Below are 25193 nucleotides of genomic sequence, written 5' to 3' on the forward strand. Positions count from 1 at the left end.
CTGGCTGTCAGATGTCCTGGGCGGAGCCTCAGGGGATGATTTATCTGCCTTGAATGGCTGAACAGCAACCATCTGGCCAGGGTAGCAGTTCCAGATTCTCTCATTCCTTCCCATCAGCGGCAGAGAGTTGAGCCCCAGTGCATTGCTGACTCCCAGGCCCCCGGGTCCTGCTAACATCTGGAAGCCATTACCTTCACCAAATAAACATTAAGCTTGCTTGATGAAGGCTCTCTGCTCAGAAGTCTCCTTCTTCTCCAAGCCCTGGGGCCATTGCCGGGTCCAGAAAACTTTGGCCCCAGGCCTGGGTCTGCGGGGGTCTGGCCTTGCTGGGGGCAAGAGGGTCAGCACCTCTAGCTCCCGAGTGGGTGATGATGTGCTTGTAGGACAGGCCCCACAGGCAGGCCGACTCCCGCCGGGGTCACTGGCCTTCTGTGCCATCTCAGCCCTCTCCAGTAGCCTGAACTCCTGGGCATCTTCTCTCCCTCAAAACATCCTAGAAGGAGCTTGTAATGAGAGTTGCAACACAGTGGCGGCTGTGTCTTGTCTGGGTTAATTGTCAGCCAGTGCTGCCACCACCTCCTGGCAGCTCTGCTGCTGACTCCTGACAAGGCCTGGCCCCGGGGGAAGAGGACAGTGGTCACAGAGCTGTTGCTCATGTCAGGAGGATTGCCTCGCTTATTTCGCCAGCTTCTGTCGGCCACTCCAGCTGGGAGCCTTGGCTGCTTCTCACTTCCAGTCCACCCCCGCACAGACTAAGAGCCTTCTCCTCATTTCTGGACAAAGACAGGTGGGATCTTTTCAAGAGAAACATTAGTTAGGAAGTTAGGCAAAGCAGAAGCATGAAGTAGCTCCAAGTATAAAAACAGTTGCATTTTCAGAACACAGAACTCTTATCCTGTGATAACTGAAATTTCGCTGTAAAATCTAAGCACAGTTGTTGCAGCTCTGTCTGATCAAAATGTATTTATTTTCCAAATCTCGGGCGATTCTTCTGATTCCCTTCTGTTCCCTTTCCCTTCTGTGGAGGATCACATGGTAGGCAGAGCTGGAGGACTGTGATTTAAAGCAAGGATGACCAATACGTAGCATGCCAGACACCACTTTCTAATTCCACATTCATGGCAGACATTGCTAATCAATCACAGAACTATTTCTAATTGAGGCTAAATGTGGCTTTGCATTTCTCCAAACAGGATTCCAGGAAGCCACTTCCAACTGATTAGAGTTGGCAAGCAACAGGATACCCCTGTGTTGCTCAGATATGCATTAAAGTCATGGCATTCTTTTTAAATGATTTTCACTTTTAAAAAGTACTATGAAGAGTGTCAAAGATATAGAAAAGTGAAAAAAAAAAGTACCAACTAGATTCAGCAATGAACATTTTTGCTCTGCTTGCTTCATCTCTCTCTTTCTGTACTTTTTGTTGAATCATGACACCTTATCTGTAAATAATTCAGCATGGATTAAAAAAAAGGTATTCTCCAACATGACCCACAATATCACCTAATAAAATTAATAGTACTTTGTTAGTGTCGTCTGATGCCAAATTTCCCTATTTGTCCTCAGAACAGCAAATCAAGATGTAGTCAACGGCTGTGCATTTCGCTTCGTTGTTATGTACGTTAGATCTCTTTAAACCTGGAGTAGTCTACCCTTTTTTCATGCCACTAACTTGTTGGAGAGTCGTTGATTGTACCATGTCCCAAGTTTGATCACTGGGTTAAGGTGGTGACAGCCAGCTCTCTGCATTGTAAGCCATTAGGGTTTCCCCTTCTGACTCAAGTGATCTGTGAGGTAACAGTGGGCTCCCTGTGGACCTCCAGTTCCCAGGCAACCTTTCATCTCACGGTTTTAGCATCTACTGAAGATGCTTGCCTGAAACAATGATTTTTTAAGGGGTTGCATCATTCCTTCCACATTTACTGATGGGCCTTCTTTTGTGAAGAGCTTTTGCTCATCAAAAGCGATGATTTGGTTTCTCTGAAGCACAATTCCTATTGAAAAAGTGAGGACCGCACTTCATTCTTTCTCTTTCGTTAATAAGTTGCCTTCGTTGGTGGCAAATGAAGTTTTATTCTTTGAATTTTGCTTTCTTTTTTGCATAGTATTATGGGAACATAGATTACGTAAGTCAATGTGTTTTGATTGATTACAGTCATTATTCTTTTGGGGGCTCACTTTGTCCGAAATTTAGCCAGTGGGAGCTCCTTGAAACTGGTTCCTGTGTCCTTTTGATGTGTTCCCATTAGTCTTTGAGAACCTCCTTGCTTTATAAATTTACCAGTCGTTCCAGACTTACCTTATAAATTGTCTGCCCGAGACCTGGAATCAGCCACTTCTCCAAGGAACCCTACTGGGAGATGGTACTTAGAAACCACTGGCTTCTAAATTCACGCAGAGTGAATTCATATATAAATAAAATACTTGGAGCTAAAATACACTTGGCTGTAAGAGAAAACCTTGGTTGAGAACACATGAACATACTTGTTTCCTTGCTTCATCCTACCAGGGACACAAAACAGTTTCACAATCACAATACGGATAATTCTGCCAACTTACAGCTACTAAATAAAGATTTCTTTGCACTTGTTTTGTCCTCCCGCTGAGAGATTTCCGTTGACCCCCTTGGTTCCAGATTCACTTGGAGGCATTCTTTTCCCTCCAGTTGGTGCTTATGATACCAATTTGTCGTAAATCAGTTCTTGTTTCATTTTGGTTCAGTTTTAGGGTTTGCACAGGTTGCTTCTTGAAGTAACTTAGCCTGGAAAGAGATGGCTCAGACCGGAGCCCCCGTCCCCACGCCCTGTTTCCTGGTTTTCTTACTGGAACCTGGGGGGCTCCACTTTCACAAAAGAGGAGGTATAAACTTGGGTAGGGGACGGTGGGATTGAGTGAGACCTCTGCATCTGTCAGGCAAGCCTGGGACCATGTTCAGGAGGCGTGTGCTCTGCCGTGTCACACACAGTGACCATACATCCTGAACACCCACTCTGCAGCCCCTGAACTTGGGACACAGCAGAGGGTCTCTGCTCTCACGAGGCTCCCAGGCCAACAGGAGAGATGGGCATGAATCTAACCAGAGTTGGTTGATAAAGAGGATGCAGGGCATCTCTTTTTTTCCCCTTTTTTGGGGGTGGTGGTGGTGGTGGTGATTATGTTTATTGATTTATTTTTCTTAATGAAGGTCCTGGGGATTGAACCCAGGACCTAATGCGGGCTTGGCGTGCACTCTACCACTGAGCTATACCCTCCCCACCCCAGGGCGTCTCTACAAAAAGAACAGCATGTGTGGTGGGGGCTGCCTAGGGTGACATGGGGGGTCCAGCCCAGCGAATATGGGAAGAGTCAGGGGCACAGTGACCTTGGGTCAGGTTGGGCAGGTGAACCACAGAACATGGAGTCTTGAAGACCATGGTAAGACTTGGAGAAACTAAATAATTTATTTCGTGCTCAATGTGTGCCGTCTTAGACTGGATCCAGGGCTGTGCACATGGGGTCCATGCACTCAGGGGGGTGGTCTTGAGGGAGTTTGAGAACCCCCTAAAATCATATTCTAAATGTGTACCTGATTGGTGTGGTATTCTGGAGAGATTACCTGTTGCCTGGTTTTCAGTGGGACCTCTCTAAAACAGTAAGATTTTAGAGTGAATGAGCAATTGCAGAAACAAAGGATGTTAGATTTCTCTGTTGTGGAAGGGTCAGGTGGAGACTGTCTTTGCAGCAGATCCTCTCAGTCCTGCTTAGAGAGCATGGGGCCTGGGTAGGGATGAGGTCTGAGGCTCCTTGGGCGAGGGATGGTGAACCACATTGGTCTGGGGGAGATTCCAGATCTCCAGTGTTCATCAAAGTGTAAGAAGCATCAGGGGGGCTTCCTGGAGGAAGTGATGGGTGTCATAGAAGTTGGCCATGTGAAGGAGGAGGGAAGAGTCTTCACAGTGGAGGGGCACCCTGTCCTCGTTCCCTCCAAGCTGGGGCTTCTGGATACCTCCATTCAGGTGTCACAGCTCCCAGCCCACTTGTGAATCAGGTCTAATATAGGGCAGTGGGGACTGAGGTGGTCTCAGGTGACCTGGAAAGACTGTTTGCTGCCTAAAACCCACTGGGGGACTGGATTCTGCTCATAGTTGGAAGCCTGTTAGGGACCCGCCTCCTTTGGGCCGGACACAAGGAAGATGTCACGGGCACTTCCTGGCATCAGCTTCTCACACCTGTCTCCCAGGTGCTGAAGTGGGTGGAGTCAGCAGTCCAGGCCTCCAAGGTGCACCTGCTGTCCACGGACCATGAGGATGGTGGCGAGCACACCTGGAGGATCCCCTTTGACCCCAGCCTGAAGGAGGTCACTATCTCCCTGAGCGGCCCGGGGCCTGAGATCGAAGTCCGAGACCCACTGGGTACGTGCGCCCCAGGCTCACCTCCTCTTTGGCCATAAGACCGAGCTGGGAGTCCAGGATGGGACAAAGAGAGAGGCTCCAGGTGGAGGAGGGTTTGGATCCAAGGATCCGGGAGCGAGGAGGGCAGGGAGGATGCTGAGTGGAGGGCAGAGAGGGCGCCCCTGCTGGGTGAGGAAGCAGGGAGGCCATTAGCAGCCAAGCAAGGGGAATTCAAATATCGACAGTCCCTGGGCTGCAAGGTTCACATGGTGTCTTCCCCACAATCTCTCAGTGGAATCCTACAGTGGCCTAGAGAGTTGGTTGGGGCAAGAATTAGTGGCATACTGGGGAGATGGGGAGCTGCGACTCTCCATCGGAGGTGGAGTGACTTGTCAGGGGCCCCCAGGGTCAGTGTGATTTAGACCTGGCCACTTGGCCCCATGGTGCTTCCAGGATGTCCTGAGTGCTCAGGTCTAGAGGCCACGTGTACAGCCTGCACCTGGGGAGGAATGAGGTTGGAGAGCAGAATGAGATGGGGGCCCAAGTACTGCCAAAGGCCTCGCGTCAATTCCTCTGGGAAGCCGGAGACTGGTGTTTGGAGGGCTGTGGGTTGCTGGGGACAGGGCAGGGCCTCTGTTGCACCCAGGAGAGGGTCAGGGACTAAGCAGTCCTTGGGGCTTCCACAGGGAGGATCCTGCAGAGGGACGAGGGCCTCAACGTGCTCCTCAACATCCCTGACTCGGCCAAGGTCGTGGCCTTTAAGCCTGAGCATCCGGGGCTGTGGTCCATCAAGGTAGGGGGCCTTGGGTTCCCAGGGTTGGGGAGACCAGCATCACTGAGCTGAGACACCACCTTCCTCCTGTTTGGGTCCTGGGGAGCCTGGGCCCTGGGAAGCTGAGGGCTGGCGCATGGGCAGTGATATGGGCATATCAGTAGAAGGGCCAAGGACAGAGGAGGAGTATTCTGCTTTGCACCAGTGACAGGAAGTAGAGTGATTTGGGGTTAGTTAGAGAACATCTAAGGATTTGGAGAAGCCACCTGAGTGTCCAGAGGTGGGGACCGAGCTGGTCTGTGGTTCATAACTTTGTCCTGTGAAGAATACACAAAAGAAGCAAGGGTGACCTTGGGCTCAGAGGGACGGGACTGGCAGGGGGAGCAGGGTCTGCTCTAATCTGCAAGGTGCTGGGGGCCTGGGCCTGGGGGCAGGCTGGGCTCCCGACAGAGTTTCCTGGGATGGGGCAGGCTGCTGCCTCAGAAGGACACAGCTCTTGCTGCTCAGGCAAACATTTATGGAGCCCGTCCTGGGCACCAGGCTCACTGCTCAGTGCTACAGGCGAAGCAGCGGCATCGACCCCTATCCTTCAAACTCTGAGCATCTTTGAGCCAAGGTCTCTCTTGAGGAAGGGAAGGCAGGGGTTAGACGTGCAGGGAGACGGCCCGGGCCTGTGGCTGTTGTTGAGGGGCGTGGGAAAGGCAGGGCAGCTTCAAGAGTCTGTTCAGCACAGTGCGGGAGCTGGGTTTCTTTCACTTCGTTTGGGGAGCATCGTGCTGTGCCACCAGGGTGCAGGTAAGTTGCTCACGTATCTGCAAAGGCGGAAGAATTCCAGCTACTGACTCCAGGCCAGGTCAGCTCGGCACCTCCTGCCTGGAGCTGGGCTGCTGGGGTCAGACGCCCGGGTGACGTGGGCCGGGGCCTGTGCTAGGTCTACAGCAGCGGCCGCCATTCGGTGAGGATCACGGGCATCAGCAGCATCGACTTCCGAGCTGGATTCTCCACTCAGCCCTCCCTGGACCTCAACCACACCATCGAGTGGCCCCTGCAAGGTACCGTGCTCCTGGCCCTTGGGCGATGCAGGGCCGCCTTCGGGAAGTGCAGGCAGCTTTGGGGGGGCCATCCATGAGCCTGTGACCATGGAGTGGGCCCTGCATAGGCGAGGTCCAGCCTCTCACATCACTGTGAACCGCGCCCAGGGCCAGCGCCCTCTCTGTCGGCTCCAGCCCAGGTGCCCCTGGGATCATTTACCTTTAGAACGTCTTCCCTGCCACCCAGTGCCTCCAGGACCTCATGCTGTCCCCTCTACTACTGAATTCACACCTTTCCCTTTGTCTTTGTCAAGACTTATCTGTCTAGAGCCCCACTTCTTCAGTTTTCCTGTGAACATCAGGCTAGTCTAATGCATTCACAGGTGCTTGAGCTGATAGCTTACCTGAAAAGGGGAACAGTGTCTTACTCCAAGGAAGTGAGTGTCCGATGGTTGTTTAGAGATCCTGAAGGCTGAAGAGGGGGTGGGTAGCCTGGGGGGATGTTGGGGTTGGAGGCAAAGGATCAGTTTTCTGATTAGAAGCCGCCCACTGGGGTCCAAGGTTGCCTCTATGCCCCCATTGTGGTTCCATCTGGGGAAGGCTGGGCCCCAGAGCAGGCAGGGGCTTCTGGCCCAGGCTGCCAGAGCTCCATGCTAGAAAATGCCATCTGGTAGTCAGAGGAGGGGTCCCAATTTACAGTTTTGAAAAATATGGTCCCTTGCCATGGAGCCGGCCATTCAGAGGATTTTGCTGGGACCAGCTGAGCAGAAGGATGGGGAGGGACCTAGATCAGGTCCCACTAACTCTGCACCAAGGGTGTGTGCTGGACTGTTAGGGCTTTTCTTCAAGTCTGTGTCTCCTCTAATGTTTGTCATTCTTGTCAGCCCTGGCTGGTTTCCCCATCAGGACCAGCAGTAACATCTTCAGAATGAAAAGGGGGATGCTTGCTCATTTTGTGTCTGTTTTTGCCAATAGCAGGAAGGGGGAGAGGCAGAGAAACTTAGTTCCTATTCTAAAGCCAAGAGAGAAAAGAAATCCTAAACGGAGTTCTACAGTGGCGATTGAAAACCGAACAGTCCCCAGTGGAAGAGGGTGAAGGGGGCCAGATGGGACCTTCTTTGTTTTCTGCTTTCAATAAAAATGAGGGTCCAAAGACCTTAATAAAAGAGTGAGAAACAGCAGGGCAATTGCGAACGATATATAGCAATTGGCACTTGGCCTCAGTGCCAGGGGCACCGGCGAGTGGGGGAGGCTGCGGCTAAGTGGACAGTGGGGGCCCAGGTCATGGGAGCAGCTGCTACATGTCATCGGCTGATGGTTGCCACGTAGGAATGGAGCCCAGAACCGACACACTTGATTGTTCAAAGGAATCTGGGCCTCCTGATTCACATATGCCCTTTCTAGATTGTTTGGTATTTAAAAAATTTTTTTAAGGTATTTCATGGACTACAGATTTCACATCCTCTGGTCCCTGGTTTATGATCCATGAGAGGAGAAGAACGAATAACTACTGTTCCCAAATCAACTAAGGAAATTATGAAAGCCAAGTCTAGTTTTGTCTTTCCTGTGATAGTGTGGAAAGTACATTTTCATCAAGATAGAAATGGAAACCAAAAGAAAGCTAAACTTGGGGAAAGGGTGGGCAGGAGTCAGCATTCCCAAACTAGGGCGTATATCTCACCAAGGCTGGTCCCAGGGCCTGTCTGACCACGGTCAACACCAGAGTTAATGGTGGGGGGATGCCCCTCCCCCGTTCCGCCCAGTGAGAGCCCCAGCCTGCGGAGGAGAGGTGATGCAGCCACAGGAAGCCATGGGTTGGAGGGACAGTGGTGTTTCAGGACCACGGACAGTAGCAAGCCCCTCCCACACCTCTATCCTCACCCTAGCATTCGTTGGCACAGGGAAGAGAAGGTGAGGGAGCAGGGAAGGCGGGCCAAGCAGACTGACTGTGGTCCTGGGGCCCCTGCTTGGGAGGATCGTGGAGCCCAGCACAGATGCCAGCACCTCTTTCCTCGTCCTTCCTTCTGCAGGGGTGCCCATCTCCCTGGTGATCAACTCCACGGGCCTGCAGGCGCCCGGCCGCCTGGACTCAGTGGAGCTCTCACACAGCTCAGGGCGGTCCCTCCTGACTTTGCCCACGCGGCCCCTCTCCAACGGATCTACCCATCAGCTGTGGGGCGGGCCGTCCTTCCACACCCCCAAGGAGCGCTTCTACCTCAAGGTGAAGGGCAAGGACCCGGAGGGGAACCTGCTCCTCCGTGTCTCCGGAGTTTCCTACAGTGGGCTGTCCCCAGGTGAGTGAGTGACTCTTACCACCCCCAGCTCCCTGGCTCCTTTGGAAGCCTGTTTCTTCCTGGAAACCTTTTCAGATTAGATTAGGAAATGTTTGTTCATTAAACTTCTGTCGGCAGCAAGCTTTGCAAGGCAGCATGTTAAGTACTGAGATGCTTTAGATGTAGTCCTCAGCTCAAGGATTTACTACAAAATCCTCCATCCATGCATCCATCCATTTACCCATGCATCCTGTTTATCCAGCCAGCCATCCATCTGTCCATCCATCCATCTGTGTATTCAGCATTCATTTTGTGCCCGTCATGGTGCTAGACACTGTAGACAGCAGAAAGCAGGGCCGTGGGTGCTCTTCCATCATCCTAATTACTGTCAGAATCATGGTAAGGGGGGAAGAAATAGCTCAGTGGTAGGACACGTGCTTAGCATGCACTAGGTCCTGGGTTCAATCCCCAGTACCTCCATTAAAAAAAAAAAACTTGTGGGCATCATAATCATGGTAATTCTAGTCTGGTTACCATTTTGAGCACTTCCCAGGGGACGGTCCTGGGCCAAGCACTTGCCCTGCATTAGCCCATTGGATGCTTACAGCAGTTCTGAGCTGTGTCCCCATTTTATAGCTGAGGAAGTGGAGGCCACCCACTTCACAGGGCTGCTCGGAAGGTTCCATCAGCTAATACACATAAGAAGACGGCTCTCGGGTGCTCAGAGGCTGCACCTGATGTGGGAACTGTGGACTAGGGCCTTCCACATGTGGCAGCTGCTGTGACTGTAATATTGTAGAAACAAGTCATTTTATGGCCCCATCTTTGACCATGTTGTGTTGGTTCCCACATGTATGGCCTTTGGTGGTTTCTTGTGTGTCCCTGAGGTCTCCCCATCCAGGCTAGATGTTCCCAGAAGGCAGGGCAGAGTCTTTGGCTTTCCAGATGCCTTTGGTCCTGGCAGGGCGGTGGGGGGTTCTGAGCTCACTGGCCATCAACCTCTTTACTGGGCTCCCTTCCTTCCTCCCGCCCATGCTGCCCCGCCCCGGCAGTGGCCTGGGAGCGGCTCACAGAGGTGGGTGTCAGTGATGTTCCAGCATCAGCTTTGCTGAGGGGGCTTACACTCCCCTGACCACCTCGCCCAGGGATGCAGGGAGGGCGCCAAGGTGCCATGTGGAGGTGAAGGACTTTAAGGACCTGAGTGGGGCAGGGCAGGGCAGGGTGAGGGGCTTGGGACCCCTTCTTTTAGCCTCCTGGCCTCCACTCCCCTGCTGTGGCCCCGGGTTCCTCCTCCCTTGGCCTTTAGAGCTTGGAGGAGGAAATTTCAGGAGGGAATTTCAGCGGGGGGAGTAACTGCCTCTTCCCTGTCCTTTCAGGTGGATCCAAGAGTTTGGAGTTTAGCTCTGGCTTTTGGGCTCCATGTCACTCTAGATGACAGTGAGGGGTTTGGTTTAGGTTTCTGCTGCTTCCTCTCCCTTCCAGATCTGGGAGGCTGGAAGTTTGAGAGCAGGAGGCTCTGGGTTTGGAGACATGGGGATGGAGAGGGCTGGACTTGGGGTCCACGGGCTGTTTCAGCCCCAGGAAGAGGGAGCCAGAGCTGGTCCTGCAGAGGCTTCCAGTGTGTGGGGGTGAGTGGTGGCTGCTCTGCACACAGCTGAGGACGTGGCTGGATGGTCCGACACCCCTCTCCCCTGGGATGTGGCTGGGAGCCCATAGCATGATGTCACCCGCCACCCTCCCACCCCAGCTCTGTGCTCGGAGGAGGTCTGGCACATTGTCTCACCCTCAGAGCATCTCTGGTGGGGATGGGAGAGAGGGCAGCACAAGGGTTGAGCGCACGCCCACAATCACCCAGCGAGGCCCTGATGGCCCGAGACCGACCTTGGGGGACAGTTCTCAGACTTCTCCACTGAAGTAATTCCAATAGCCAAGGAAAGAATTGTGTGTCACCCCAAGGCCAGGGTCAGTCGAGGAGGGCGGTGGTGTCTGATGGGGGTCCCAGGAGGCTCACCACAAAGCTGTGAGATTTCATTGAAGTCTCTTGGTTTATCTCAAAAATGCGTGTGAATTTTATATTCACAGCCACGCTCCAACTATGCTTATTTTTACATTAGAAAGGGCTTCCCTCCAAAACTTTGAGTGAAACTGACCCTCCAGGCAGGCGAGCACTTGCACAGCCCCACCCACAGCTCTGGAGAGTCTGTCTGGGGAGCATTTCATCAGATTTCAGGGCTGGTCTGACTTCTCTGTCCCGTACAGTTGAGAAAATGGTGGCTCAGCCTGGTCCATCCTGGCTAGTCTTCTCACAAACCATAACAACCACAGGAGCTTTCGTCGACGGAGCTGGCTGTGCCACATGCAGATGCCAAGTGTTTTCCACGCTTTGTCTCTTACCAACTCCTCGCGGTGACGCAATGATGTCAGTAACGCAATTAACCTCCTTTTACAGAGGTGGAAACTGATGCTCAGGGAGGAGATGCTACCTGCTCTCACTGGCCACCAGATGGTGGAGTCATGGGTTGAATCCTGGCCTCCCAGCCCCTGCCTCATCCCTCTGGGTCTCTGTCGCTGGGTGGTGAGGGCAGGCAGTGGATGGGTGCGGGGAGGAATCCTGAGTACTGGCCCTTGCCCGTAGGTGCCCCCCTAGTCAGCATGCCCGCCAGGATCCATGGCTACCTGCACCAGCCCCTGCTGGTTTCCTGCTCAGTGCACAGTGCCCTCCCCTTCCGGCTACAGCTGCGGCGGGACGGAGCCAGGCTGGGCGAGGAGAGGCATTTTCGGTGAGTGACTGATGGCTGCTCATTGTCCCCAGCCCCAGGGCTCCTGGGAGCTTACTGCCCTGGAGGGATCTGAGGGGAGTGGGTGGCAGAAGCGGGACCTTGGTCTCGGTCACAGTGTCCTCCTGGGCACCTCCCAGCTTGGCCACGGTTGCAGGAGGGTGGTTCCCTGAGGCTCCCACCACTGCTGGGTCACCACCCCGTGAAGGAGTCATGGGCCTTCCCCAGATTCTGAAAACTCAACCCATACAAGCCCAGCTCTTTGCTGGTCAGGGCAGGAAGGACCCGCTGAGCCCCTCCCCCTTAATGGTTGGAAGTCCAGGGCTCAGAGAGGGAAAAGGACTTGCTCAAAGTCACACAGCATATCGTGGGATTTGCATGACCTTGGCTGCCTGCCTCTTCTTACCATGTCTCCAAGAGGATTTGGAGCCTTCCTTCTGGGCAAGATTCAGGGGATCAAGCCCCCAGAGGGCTGGATGAGGCTGGGGGACCTTGACTGGGGTCAGTGCGACTGTGTGTCTCCAGCTGTTCTGTGTTCGCAGGGAGTCAGGGAACAGCAGCTGGGAGATCCCACGGGCCTCCAAGGCCGAGGCAGGCACCTATGAGTGCACAGCGGTCAGCAGGGCTGGGACTGGACGAGCAAAGACCCAGATTGTCGTCACAGGTCTGTCCCTTTGGGCCCATCCGCACATGCCCGCCCTACCCTCTTCCTGAGTTCTCCCTCTAGGATTTCCTCGTGGGGTTTCTCCATCCATGAGCGAGCGTGCCAGCCAGCTGCTGGGGACCGTCCATCATCCGGAGTCTGACGCCCACACTGCACCTGCCTGCTGGCTCCCCTTTTGGCCTGTCTCACCCACGAACGGCCTGTGGGCCTCAGTTGCAGGAAGACTGAGAACCCCTACTTGGGCCATGCCCACAGCCCCCAGCCTCAGTCCCACCCCTGACTTCTTGGTCTGGCCTCTGGGGCCTGGTCAGCCCCCAGACCCTTCTAGGAGCCATCATCCATCTCGTAGTCTGGATCCCTTAATTCCTCCAGGCCCTGCCACGTGGCACCATTGGGCTCAGGAAGGTTGGAAACGCCACAGACCCTCTTGAAATGAAATTGGCTTTATTTTTAAAATAATGAGCCTAAACTCTCTTGAAGAGAAGAACAGGGGCCCAAAGAATGTGGAGAGATCACAACTCTGTATTCCTAATTGCACACAAAATCACGCGTGCTCCTTATAGGGAGTCGGGAAAATATAAACTAGCAAAAAGGGATGGAAATAACCCATGACCCCTCCAATGTGGAGAGGACCTTGGGAGCATTCTGATTCATTTCCTTTCGGACCTTTAGCTATGTGTGCATTTTAACAAAAATGGTATAATTTGTCATCTATCACTACAGCATGCCAGCAAATATTTTACTGTTTGTAAGTGGTGAGCAGAGAAGAGTAAAACAGAATAAGAGAACTTGCACATACGTTTATCAGACCGAACGGGTGCTAATCTTTTGCCATATTTGCTTTTTCACTTTATAGTTAAACTTATAAAAACTACATGGTAGGCGACCTGACATTTCAGTATGTATCTCTCTTTTTTTAAAATTGATTTTCCTATGTAATAAAGATTCTATGATCGTACCTAATGAAATGAACAGTAGGTAATACCTTAATGCTATTTAATTTGGCCAGAGTCAAATTTCCCCATTAGCATGCTTGGACATCGTGGTCGCTGGCACGTGGACCCGGCTTTTTTCCTGCAGGTTCTCAGCCCACGTCCCTGGTTAGATGGCCTCTGATCTGTCACTTCTTATGACCTCTTCCTCTTGAGAGAGCAGGTTTCTTAGTTCTTTCCTCCTGTGGACAGTGGTCTTTTTCTGTTCCACATCTGGCTGCTGTGTACAGAGAGTAGCTCTGTATTTGTCTCAGACTTTATTCTGGGTGGAATTATTAGCTCAAAGGGTGTGAAGAGTGGTGTGGGTCTTGCTAAATATTGCAGTTGGCCGGTGTGGGGAGCAGGCACGCACGCGCAGCCCTCGGCCGCCCCAGCGTGGTGAGCAGGTGCCGGTTAACTGCTCTGCTGGCCGCCGTGTCCTGAGGGATGCAGCCGGGCTTTTGGAGCCAGGGCCTGCAGGATGTCCCCCTCCCCGTGTCAGCCCCTCAGTGCCTCCTGTGCTCCTGTTCCTGCAGACCCCCCACCGCAGGTGGTTCCTGTCCCCAATGTGACCGTGTCTCCAGGAGAGACCGCCATCCTGTCCTGCCGGGTCCTGGGCGAGGCCCCGTACAACCTGACATGGGTCCGGGACTGGCGACTCCTGTCAGCCTCGACGGGCAGAGTCACACAGCTGGCCAACCTGTCCTTGGAGGTCAGCGGCACCATTCCCAGTGATGCCGGGCGGTACCAGTGCATGGCCAGCAACTCCAACGGGGTCACGAGGGCGTCTGTCTGGCTCCTGGTGCGAGGTGAGGTTGTTGTCCTCCCAATTCAACACTGCCTGGTGTTTTCCCCTTAAGTCTATCAAGCCATCCATCTGCCCAGCTATCATCTCTGGCAGGCAACATCAGCCCTTTCAGTGTTTTCTGAACCTCTAGAGAAAGGATTCTGTAGCCTTGCAGCGTAACTGTAGTGGTTTGCACAGTTGGAAAGTTCACCCTCATATCTAACCTAAGTATCTACTGCTGTAGGCCAAGCCAATTTCATTGGCTGTCCTTTTCCTGTGCTATTGAGCACGTCCATTGTCCACCCCTCCCAACATGTAGGACAGAGATGGAACACTGGAAATTTCTGAAAGCCCAGAGATCAGATGTGCTTGGCAGGGGCTGGGCAGCACTGACCAGATGAAGGTGGAGGAGGCAGTGCGAGGAGTGCACGGCTGGAAGTGTTAGTGCCTGGATGTAGTCTCAGGTCTGCCCAGGATTTAGACAGATCCTCCTCTTTTGGGTGCTATTTCCCCAAGTGTAAGAGTGAGCGTGTTGGAAAAAGATAGGTGAGTTGGCCCGAGAGGCCTGTTTGAGCCTGACAAGTCTGCTGTACTGTGAGCTTTCTGAGGGCCAGGATAGAACCTAAGTTTGCAGCCCATATGTGGGCAGGCCTTGGGGTACACTCAGGGCCCCAGCCCTGGCATCTCGACAGCTCTCTAAGCCTCTTCAAGGTGCCCAGCCCAGGGCAGAAATCCAGGGAGCTCAAGGCCCTCTCTGGGGGCTGTTGGGAAGTCAGGTCCCTATGGGGTCTGAGGATGTGACTGAGCAGCTGTCTGGTCAACCCCAGGTCCCAAGGAAGCTGCTCCCAGGGATGCAGACCCCTCAGAGCCTTTGCTTCCTGTGTCTCCGCCATCTGTGGCTGCAGGGAGGGGCAGGGGGCCCAGGGCTGGGTGCCTGGTTCAGCACAGCTCCTCTGACAGGCTCTTCCCCACTTGTCCTCTCTTTAAACCACAGAGGCCCCCCAGGTCAGCATCCACACCAGGTCCCAGCACTTCTCCCAGGGTATGGAGGTGAGGGTCCGCTGCTCAGCCTCTGGATACCCGGCACCCCACATCTCCTGGAGTCGTGAGGGTCGTATCCTGCAAGGGGACAGCAGGTGAGAGGCCCAGGGCTTGGAGCTCTGGGGCTGGGAACAGGTGGTCAAGGACTCCCAGGGACCCCTCTGAGCCTCGGTCTTCTTAACTGAGAATGGAGGGGTAGCACATGCCCTGCCTTCTTCCTGGGATGACTTGAGACTCTGGAAGGGGATCACTTTGGAAACATAACGATGCCTCAGGGTGAGCCCCGGCGTCAGGAGCTACAGCTCCAGAATCCCACAGACCTGTGCTTGAATCCTGCCTCTGCCAGTCAGGCTGTGTGATCCTGGACAAGTCACCTTACCTCTCTGAGCCCCACGAATGAAAAAGGGCCGCATAAGTAAAGTGCTGACCACACAGCCCGGCCCAGAGCAAGCAGCCAGTGTAGAGCGGTGTCACTAGTGATCTTGTTAATTAATTTGTTAATTAACATAAATGACTGGAGCAACCGCACATGACCCGATCTAACCGGCCCCTTGCTGTTGAACTTGTTTCATGGCACGACTCCAGAGTCCGTGTGGATGCCCACGGAACCCTGATCATTCAGGGAGTGGCCCCAGAGGATGCTGGGAATTACAGCTGCCAGGCTGCTAATGAGGTTGGCACAGACGAGGAGACAGTCACCCTCTACCATACAGGTACTTGGGCCAAGGGCATCTGCAGGAGAGGCGTATCCAGCGTCCCCACTCTGGTCCACAATACTTGTCGAGCATCTGCTGTGTGGGAGGCACTGGGGATACGGCAGTGAACACATGGTCCCTGTCCAGTTGGAGGGTAGTGTGATGGAGTGATGGGCAGGTGGGGCGAGGGGGAAATGGCTGTTACTCACAGGGCCAGCCTCCACGAGGAGGTGACCCTCGACACAGGAAGGCATGGGAACAGCATTCCAGGCAGAGGAACCAGGTGGAGCGAAGGCTGCCAGGTGGGAATGAGTGTGGGTGCCAAGAGGCTGCAAGGAGGCTGGCTGGGTGGGGGTGGGGGGGAGGGGCATTTTAGAATTTTGTAGAATTTCAGCTTTTATCCCAAGTTCAGTGAGGGACAGCAGGGTGGGGGTTGGGCCCAGGAGTAACTGGTGTTTTTAAAAAACCAGCCGAAGTTACATCTCTCTGGGGTGACTGCCCCGGGTTCGGGAAGTAGGAGTGTGGGGTGGGGAGGAGGCAGGTGCTCACCATCCTGTCCCCACTGCCCCTCCCCCAGCTGGGGAAAGCTGCATTCTCGCTCTAGGGGGTCTGTAGGTTGGTCCCTACTTCTCCATCTGCTGCCCACACAGACCCGCCATCCATCTCAGCCGTAAATGCTGTGGTGCTTGCTGCCGTCGGGGAGGAGGCTGTGCTGGCGTGTGAGGCATCTGGGGTGCCCCCGCCCCGGGTCATCTGGTATCGAGGTACGTTAGGTGGGAGAAGGGCCCGCAGAACGGTCCCTCCGGGGCCCCAGAGGATGGGGGCAGGATGGTCTCGGGGATGGGGGCACTCCGAATGGGATGTCTGGGGAGAGGGAGCCATTTCCAGCAACCCCCACTCAGCCCCAGCCCAGCCCAGTGTCCACAGAGCTGATGCAGGCTGGCTCTGTAGTCAGGAGCAGGATTTAGAATAGACCCAGATTTGAATTCCGGCTCCCCTGGTTGACCTTGGGCAAGTGACTTGACTTCTCTGAGTCTGCTTCCTTAGCCAAAAAATGGGGGAAATCAAAGATGGTTGTGTCCGTATGTGGATTAAATGAATCCATATGTGTCAATTGTTTAGAACAGGCCTGGCGTACGGGCTGGGCTCGCCGTGTTTAGTGACGGTGATGGTGTGGTGATGGTGTGATTATCTGAGAGACGGGAATAGTGATAATAGGGCTGGTGTGAGGCTTTTCTGAGTTAACGGGTGTAGAGGGTCTTCTCTGAGCCGGGGTTTGATTCACGGGCGCTGCTCCTGGGCCCACACCAGTGGGCGTGGGTCCTGGGGCTGCAGCCGCACACTTTCTAGAAGCAGAACGCTGGGCTCCGTCTCCACCACAGCCCCCTCCCATGTGCAGGCACTGGTCCCCAGCTGGTGGTGGCAGAGGCCTCAGGACTCTTTGCTCAGTGCTCCTGTCACTCTGTGCTGTGGCTGAGAGCTCCACCAGCTCGGCTGGGGAGCCCCTTTTTGAAAGGGGATTTCTCAATGCAATGTTATTCAGCCTTAAGAAAGAATGAAATTCAAGTTGCACCACAACGTGAATAGAGTTACCACTGAACCGAGCACTTCAAAGTGGTTAGGGTAATGCATTGTATGTGGTTTTTACCATCATTTTTTTTTTTATTTGAGAAGTTTTGTTACAACTTGGATGAACCTTGAAAACATACTAAGTGAAATTAGCCAGACGCAGAGAGACAAGGATTGTATGATTCCACTTACAGGTGTGGACTCTTACACAGGAGGTACCTAGAATATGCACGTTTATGGAGACAGAAAGGAGAATTATGGTTGCCAGGGGCTGAGGGAGCGGAAAATGGGGACTTAGTATTTAACAAGCCGAGTTTCAGTTTGAGAAAATGAAAAAATTTTGTGGATGAACGGTGGTGATGGTTGCACAACAATGTGAAGGTACTTAATGCCACTGAATTGGACACTCAGAATGCTTAAAAGGAAAAAATTTTGTGTTTATGTATGTTTTACCACAATTTAAAAAATAAAAAATTAAATTGTAAAAAGGGGTCAGAATCAGGGTGGTCCCTCAGGCTTCAGGAGCTTGGGGGTGGGGTAGGGGGACAGGGCAAGGACAGAGGGACAGTAGGCAGGGGAAGTGAGGGAAAGGCCTTCAGAGAGGCAGCCATAGGGGGGTGGTCATCTCAGTGACTCTGAGCCCCTCCCAGAGCCGATCCGAGCCTCTTCTTGCACCTGGGCAGAGGGCATGGGGACCCAGTAGGGAAGCCCAGGCAAGGAGTTCTTGGGCGATAATCCTGTCACATGCTGGGGGACAAGCTGAGACTCACTTCTGGTCAACAGCAGGGCTCGGGGAACTGGACCCAGGGGTGCTGACTTAAAAACTTTTTTTAAATTGTGATAAAATATACGTAACATTTGCCGTCTTAACAACTTTTAGGTATTCAGTTCAGTAGCATTAAGAATATTTGCAGTGTCACACAGTCACCACCACCACCACCCGTCTCTAGAACTCTTTTCGTTAAGCAAAACTGAAAATCTGTACCTATTAAACAATAGGGGTCCTGACTTTTATAGGGAGCCTTTCCCTCACACTCACCCCTCCAAGGTTCCAGCCTTGGGAAGTTGCTGGAGCCCAGGGTCAGGAAGGCAGCCTGACTCCTTGGCCTTCCACGGCAACCATGGGTACCTGCCTGATGCTTTCTCTTCTTTGGTCCAGGGGGTCTTGAAATGATTCTGGCCCCTGAGGCCTCCAGCTCTGGGAAGCTGCGGATCCCGGCAGCTCAGGAGAGGGATGCTGGCATCTATGCCTGCCGAGCTGTCAATGAGTTGGGCGACACCTCGGCGGAAATCCGGCTGGAAGTTGGACGTGAGTGTACACCTTGTCCCCACCTGCCCCCGCTCCCTACCACCTGCCCTACCTCTGAGCAGGGAAGAGAGAATGTAGCCATGTAGCCTGCCAGTGGGGAATCTGCATCATATAGATCCAGAGCATGTGGGGCAGGGGTTTCAGAGGGAGATGGTGTATGCATTCCCTCTTGCTGTGTAACAAATTGCCCCCCAAACTTTGTGGCTTAAAGCAATAAGCATTTATTATCTCACAGTTCTGGAGGGTCAGGATTCTGGGAGTGGCTTAGCTGGGTGCTTCTGGCCTCAGGGCCTCTCCTGGGATGGCAGTTAATACACTGGCCAGGGCATCGATCATCTGAAGGCTTGATTGAAGCTGGAAGATCCACTCTAAGTTCATTCATGTGGCTGTTGGCAGCAGGCCTCCATTCCTTACCCATATAGGCTTCTCCAGAAGGTTTCTCGTGACATGGATTTTCCCAGAGAGAGTGAGTCAAGAGAGACAGAGATGGAGATGGAGAGGATCTGTGATGGAAGCAGTAGTCTTTATAACCAGTGACGATCTTGGAAGCGACATACTGTCACTCCTACTGTATTCTGTTGGTCACACAGACCAGCCCTGGTACATGATGGGTGGGAGGGACCACTCAAGTGTGTGAGTACCAGGAGGCAGGAGTCACTGGAGCCATTTGGAGGCTGCCTACCACAGAGACAGTTTGGTTCAACTTGGGCATTGTCATCCCCAAGACCTGAGTTCCAGTCTTGTCTCCATCACCTACCATGTATGTGCTTTGGTCAAGTCATTGACCCTCTGTTTCCCCATCTGTAAAATGGAGCTGACCACACTACTTCTTTTGTTGGGTTGCTGTGAGGGTTCAGTGAAATCAGGCATTAAATGCTTAGCACACGGTTTGGCCCATCATGAGTGCTTAACAGATGGAGAAGCGATTATCCCCTTTTTACAGACGAGGAGGAGGCTGGATTCTTCTGTGGCTGGTACATGGCCTTGTCTGTGATTGTCATGATGTCTAAGCTCCAGGCCTGGATCCCGGGCACTGGGAGCTGCTCGGAAGTTGTGGGCACGGCTCCTTGGCATGCTGAGCCGGAGCAGATTGGGCTCTGAGGGTTGGCTGTGGCCACAATGGGAGAGACAGGTGTTGGAAGTTCTGGGCAAGTGCAGAGAATGGAGAATGTACTTAACTGGGCTGGGTGGGATGGCCAAGGGGCTCCCCACGGAGGCTCAGTCAGGAGGGTCTGGCCCTGGGGGATATGGTGCCATCTCAGAGTTGGGATCCTCTCTAGCTTGGGGTACCCTTAGCCTTCATTCATCTCCATCATTTATTCCTCTGACACGTGGTCACCAAGTGGCCAGGCCCTGTGTCCAGTCCTGGGTTCAATCCCTGGTAACTCCATTAAAAAATTTAAAAAAGGAAAGAAAAGAAAAGAGATGGTAAATAGACAATTAGAATATTCAGTGTGTAGAGCATTTAGAAGTAGCATTCTCGGGGCCTGTGGGTGGCTTCTTTGTTTCTGGCAACACTGGAGGCCAGGAAGGCTTCTTGGAGGAGGCAATATTTAAGCTGAGCTTAGAAGCAGTCAGGTGACGAGCCGGGGAACAGTGTTCCAGGCAAAGGGAACAGCATGTGCAGACCTCAAGCAAGGTAGCAAGTGGGACGTAGAGACGGTGGGGAGAGGGGAGGCCAAGGCGGCTGCCCTGCTGTGGGTCACTCCCAGCCTCGGGTTAGGGAGCCTGGTGGAGTTTGGGCTTTGTTCTGCGGGGGCAGTGAGAGGTTTTAAGGAGGAGAGTCGTGTGCTCAGACTTTCCGTTTCTAGAGTTTACTGTGTGGCTGGGCTCTTGGATAGGGTGGGGTGGGTGTGGAAAGTCATAGGCTTAGAGCCTGATAATAAAAATAGAAGTAAGACTTCTATGAAATCTGCCACGTGCCAGGGCCAGCTCTAAGCACATTTCATGTACCAACATGAAATCCTCCTCACAGCCCTCTGAGATGGGCTCTATCATCATCTCCTCTATAGATGGGGCAAACAAGGCCCAGAGAGGTTAAGTGCCTTGGCCAAGGTCACACAGCTGGTGAGCAGCAGAGCTGAGATCTGAACCCAGGGTCCGGGCCTTTGGTCCCTGGACTTGATCCTGATGCTCCCAGCAGGTGAGCTTGGACGCTGCTTCCCCACTCTGAGCCTCGGGCTCCTCACCTGCAAGTGTTCCTGGATGTTGTGTGAGTGAGAGACTGCAAAGACCTGGGACACGGCGGGCTGCCAAATGCCACTGTGGTTGTGATTAGTCAGAAGGTCCTGGGTCAGCAGAGAGGGGGCTCCAGGGAGGGCTGCTCTTGGCATTGGTACAAGAGTCATCCTTTGCTGAATGTCTCGTTTCTTTTTAGCAAAGCCTTATTTCTTTGGGGCCCAGGCTGACACGCCTGTCTTGTCCTGTCCCTTCACCTGCCAAGCCATTGGTCTTGTGGCCCTTTCCTCCTGTCAGGAGGAGGAGGTGGCTGGCATCCCAGAAGTAGGCTTCTGGGGTCACTGGGCCATTGGTGGCCTCTGACCTTCAGGTCAGGGACGGGGTGGATCGTGGCCCAACAGCTGTGTGTCTGGGGCGAGCTGGCCTGGCATCAGGGGTGGGAAATTGAATTTCCTGCCCATCTGCTTGACAGCTGTGGTGCAGCCTTCCTGGCCAGGTTGGCAGAACCTTCCAGAGCTGGGAACGGGTGGACACTGTGCCCACTTCCTGCTGTTCAGCTGGGAACCCGCTTCCTGGTGGCATTTGGGGTACAGAAAGGAGGGCAGCCTCCTTCTGTACTGCCAGCCAGGGCCTGTATTTGGGGGCCGCCCTGCAAGGTGCTTTGGCATTCCCTCTGGACCTGGCATTTGGCAGAGAAGAGTCCTGGATCGACGTCTGGGTCCTGCTGCTTGTTCGGCCAAGCTATTTACCTTTGTGAACCTCAATTTTCTCATCTGTGAAATGGGGATGATTATAGTAGAGGCTTGCTCATAAAGTCCTTGAGAGATTTAATGAGATAATGTGCTTCACTCCAGGGTTGAATGGAATGGATACTCCATAGACCGGCCATGGGCTGGGCAGGGCTGACAAGGACCTGGTGAGGCCGGGTGATTTGTCACGTGGCTGGTGACTGGGCTATGGGGCGGTCCCCCCTCCCCGAGTTCAATGCCCTTTCTATTTTACTTTAAAACTTCCCTGAGCTCAGTTCCCTTTGCCCTGCTGGAGTTCTCGCCAAGTGGGTGTTCACGCAACCCTGTTTCTCTCCTCTGATTCTAATCTCTGCTTCCTGTTCCCAACCCTGAGGCCCCCGCTTGCTGGGTGGATGCACAGGGGGGCAGGGGTGTGCTTCTGTGGGAGCGAAGACCCTTTGGCCAGCCTGGGGCAGTGGGAGAGAAACAGAGCCTGGCTCCGTGGCAGGTTTGGCCAGTATCCGGGCGGCTTCTCCATCAGGCCTCAGCAGCCAGGCCCAGAGACCGTGACACTTTTAGGGCCCCTGGACAGTGTTCTGATTTGAATTTCTTTTGACATCAGAAGAGGAAAGTGAAGAATAGTAAATAGATAAAAATGAATGTAGCCTGGATTGGGTTTGTCTTTATAAACAGTCATAAAATATAATTTAGAATTTTTTTTTTTAGGGAGAAAGAGGCCTGTGAAAGTCATGCTCCAGCCCTGGCCAGTGGGGCTGTGGCTCCAGCCCCAACCGCAGGATCTTTCTATGGGGGAAGGAGTCTCCCCAGGAGGGGGTGCCGAGGCCATCCACCAGCCTTGTCTCATTCACAGACACCCTGGGGTTCTCTCTAAGTGCAGGGCAGGGCCTGAGGCCGGCCTCTCCCATGGTCCACCCTGCCCATCTGTCCAGTCTTTGGGCCTGAGACCAACTTCCTTCCTTCTGGCCAAACTAAGTCAACGCTGATGGCAGTGCTCCTTCCCAAGCAGGCTCAGGACTCTGAGTCACAGGAACGGGGGGCTGGCAGAGGAGATGGGGGGCTGCAGGGTCTCCAGACAATAGTAAAGAGCCCTGGAGCTTTAAAGCATTGGAACCAGGGTGAAAATAGTTACCTCTTTCTGGATGGGGAAGCCGAGGCACAGAGCGGTAAAGGGGTTCACCCTGGGTCCCCAGTGGGGCAGGGGCAGCGTGGGGGCCCTGCCCGGGCTTCAGGCCTTCAGGCTGGTGTCCCTCGCCCTGGACGCCAAGTCAGAGGAAGGGAAGTAGTCACTTCTGTCAAGGTGTCGCCATCCTAGAATCTGTGGGTGTCTTTCCCTCTAGACAATCCCTGGGAGTTGCGGGGAGTGGTCCCATCTGCTGGGTGCTGTTAACTGCAGTCTCAGCTCCTCTGAAGAGGGGGGAGCAGGGGTGGGGGTTGTGGGGACAGGCAGAGGCAGCCCTCAAGGTGGCCAGACCCTCCTGTCCTGGCCCGTCCTGGGCTGCTGGCTGGCATACTTCAGGGGGCCTATTCTCTCTTCCTGTGTGTTCCAGAGTCCCCACACAGAGCTGCTGCCCCACTGGCACATGGCAGCTGTCAGCTGATGAGACCTGGGCCTCCCCAGGGAGCCCAGCGGCTTCTGTGATGTCCACCTGTCTTGGGGCATTCACAGCTCCTGCCCCAGAAACCCGCCCAAGGCCAAGGCAGAAAGGGCCATTCCTGGGGAAATATGATGGTGGTAGAGCCAGCTACCTCACAGTGCCCCCTCCCCTGCAGAGGGTCACCTGAGAGTCTGTGAGGAGGGGGCTAGGAGCCTGAAAGCAGAGGTGGCTGAGCCTCTAGGATGAGGCCCTGGAAGGGGCCTGGGCCGGAAGCCTGGCCCCGCCATGTGCTGCAGGATCAGGTCTGGCCCCACCCCTCCCTTGGGCCTCAGTCTCCCATCTGCACAGTGAGGGGACCAGAGGACCTTCAGCGCTGGTGTACAGGGTTCTGGGGTCCTGCCTTATTTAGGGGGCTCCAATGAGGAACAGGGGGATGGCTGAACGGGAGACTGAGTCACCATTTTCTGGGCAGGATCTGAGACTAGAATGTAGCTGCTTTGAGATTCACCTCTGGAGAGGACAGAAGAGGCACCAAGTTATCCCCGAGTAATAGGGGGAAGGCAGAGGTGCGGTGGCTGAGAACCTGGGCCTTAGCAGCAGCCAGACCTGGGCTCTGATCCCAACTCTGCCATTGACTTTGATCTGCGTTTCAGGCTGGTTCCTTAATCTCGCTGGCCCTCAGTTTCCTCATCTGTAAAATGGGGTTGTGATAATACCCATTTCATGGGTTTATTGAGACCATGAATGAAATCATGTTTCTAAAAGCACCGTCACCATAGCTGTCAGTAGCTGTTCCAGATGCTCCCCTTTGTGCATGTTATTTGCTTATTATTACGAGTCAGCTGTTGCTTCTCAGAGGGAAGCACTGGACTGGGAGGAGAACAGGGAAGGGAGCACGCTCTACGATATCCCACAGTCGGGAGATAAAGCTGGACTGTTTGGCTAAGGACAGAGGGGGTCAAGAAGTAGTGTGAGAGAGACAGTGGGTGGGAGGCCTGCCTGGAGGAGGGAGCTTTGAGCTGAGCCCTGCAGGGGGTTGGGCAGAGCGGGGAAGGTAGGCTCTGGGGGTACCTGGCCTTGGACCTGAGCCTCAGCTCTGCCCTGGAGGCCCGGGAAAGGGGAGGGGGAATAGCAAAGCCACGCCCCCCAGGACCAGGGCTCCGCAGGGCCAGTAACCCCAGCTAAAGTGCCCAAATCAGAGGCTTTCTTGAGTTCTGAGCCGCGGCAGCTTCCAGGCCCCAGTGAGAAAGAAAAGCGGCGTGCGGGTGGTGTCTGAGTTAAGGTCCAAGATTGTCTTCCTCCTTCGCAGTGATTTTCCAAGCTGTGTCTGGATCTCCCTGGAACTTCCCTACTTCTTGAAGCCAGGAGGGAAATTTGATGTCATGATTTGGATGGATAGGGGAGATTTCTGGAAAGAGACTGCAAGAAGAAAGGGGCTGAGGGTTTTCCATGGTGCTGGATGCAGTGGGTTCCAAACAGGTCGAGGGACCTTCCAGGTCATGGGTCTGAGGACAGGGACCTGAGGACAGTGCCCAGAAGCTGCAAGGCACAGGGCCTGGACCTGTCTGGAGTTGGACCTGCTTCTGGCCCGCAGAAGGGTGGAAAGGAGCATGAGTTTCTGTTTTGGGAAGTAACTTATTTCCACTCCCTGATTATAAAAGTAAGACAATGCTTAGAAAAAAGTTTGGAAGAAACACTAAAAACTATTAATCGTGGTTACTCGTGGACCTTGTATGAAGGGCATGGGATTTGGGGCATGTGGAACAAAAATTAAGGAGATAAACCCTGTATGTTATTCGAACTTTCTTTATAACTCAGGTGCGCAGGGCGGCCTGGCTTAGGTCTGTCATCCCGGTGTAAGGATGCTCTTTTCACTCTCAAGTGTCCCATTGTGACCATAAAGTATAAGGTCAAGTTATTTATAGGCCTGTTTTGATTTTGTGTAGAGATTTATATGCTTATTACAAAATGTTCAGCAAGCGAAGAAGGACGTAGAGAAATAAAGATGTTCTAGAATCTCCCCAAGAATTTGGCTCTTTGGGGTTGTGGAAATGGTTGCCGGAGTCCAGGGCACCAGTGAGAGGAAGCTCCTGTGGCCCAGGAGGACATGGTGGGGGAGCTAAGAGGCGGTGGGGCTTCTGTGACCCAGCGTGACTTGCAGCCCCTCCAAGGTGGGCTTCCCGGGAGGTGTCGCTGCCAGGAGCAGGCATGTTGCTGCCCTGCATGTCTGGGCAAAGCGAGGTCCCCGAGATGCCATGCAGGGTAGGAGGTGCATGGGCAGCTTCATCCTGCCAAAGGCCACTCCCTCTGCCTCACTGTCCCCACGCGCTCTCCAGGGGTGGACCCTGCCAAGTTCAGGTTGGCCCTGGAGCCCTGGAGATGAGTCAGCCCCAGGTTCACGAGGGTGAGGCT

At 53.8% G+C, this 25193-nt stretch overlaps 1 protein-coding gene across 7 annotated transcripts in view; it reads left to right on the top strand.

Annotated features, from left to right (window-relative positions):
- The window catches only part of HMCN2 (hemicentin 2), a 150438-nt gene that overhangs the window by 21678 nt on the left and 103567 nt on the right, over positions 1-25193 (top strand). For all 7 annotated transcript variants that reach the window (XM_074362401.1, XM_074362398.1, XM_074362397.1 and 4 more), the window contains exons 5-15: positions 4220-4391; positions 5057-5163; positions 6074-6194; positions 8204-8467; positions 11082-11226; positions 11766-11887; positions 13395-13667; positions 14640-14781; positions 15272-15399; positions 16032-16145; positions 18110-18259. In XM_074362401.1, coding sequence (XP_074218502.1) covers positions 4220-4391; positions 5057-5163; positions 6074-6194; positions 8204-8467; positions 11082-11226; positions 11766-11887; positions 13395-13667; positions 14640-14781; positions 15272-15399; positions 16032-16145; positions 18110-18259 — 1738 coding nt within the window. The remainder of the gene's footprint in view (positions 1-4219; positions 4392-5056; positions 5164-6073; positions 6195-8203; positions 8468-11081; positions 11227-11765; positions 11888-13394; positions 13668-14639; positions 14782-15271; positions 15400-16031; positions 16146-18109; positions 18260-25193) is intronic.

Source organism: Camelus bactrianus, chromosome 4, assembly GCF_048773025.1.
Source record: "Camelus bactrianus isolate YW-2024 breed Bactrian camel chromosome 4, ASM4877302v1, whole genome shotgun sequence".
Classification (NCBI taxonomy): domain Eukaryota; kingdom Metazoa; phylum Chordata; class Mammalia; order Artiodactyla; family Camelidae; genus Camelus; species Camelus bactrianus.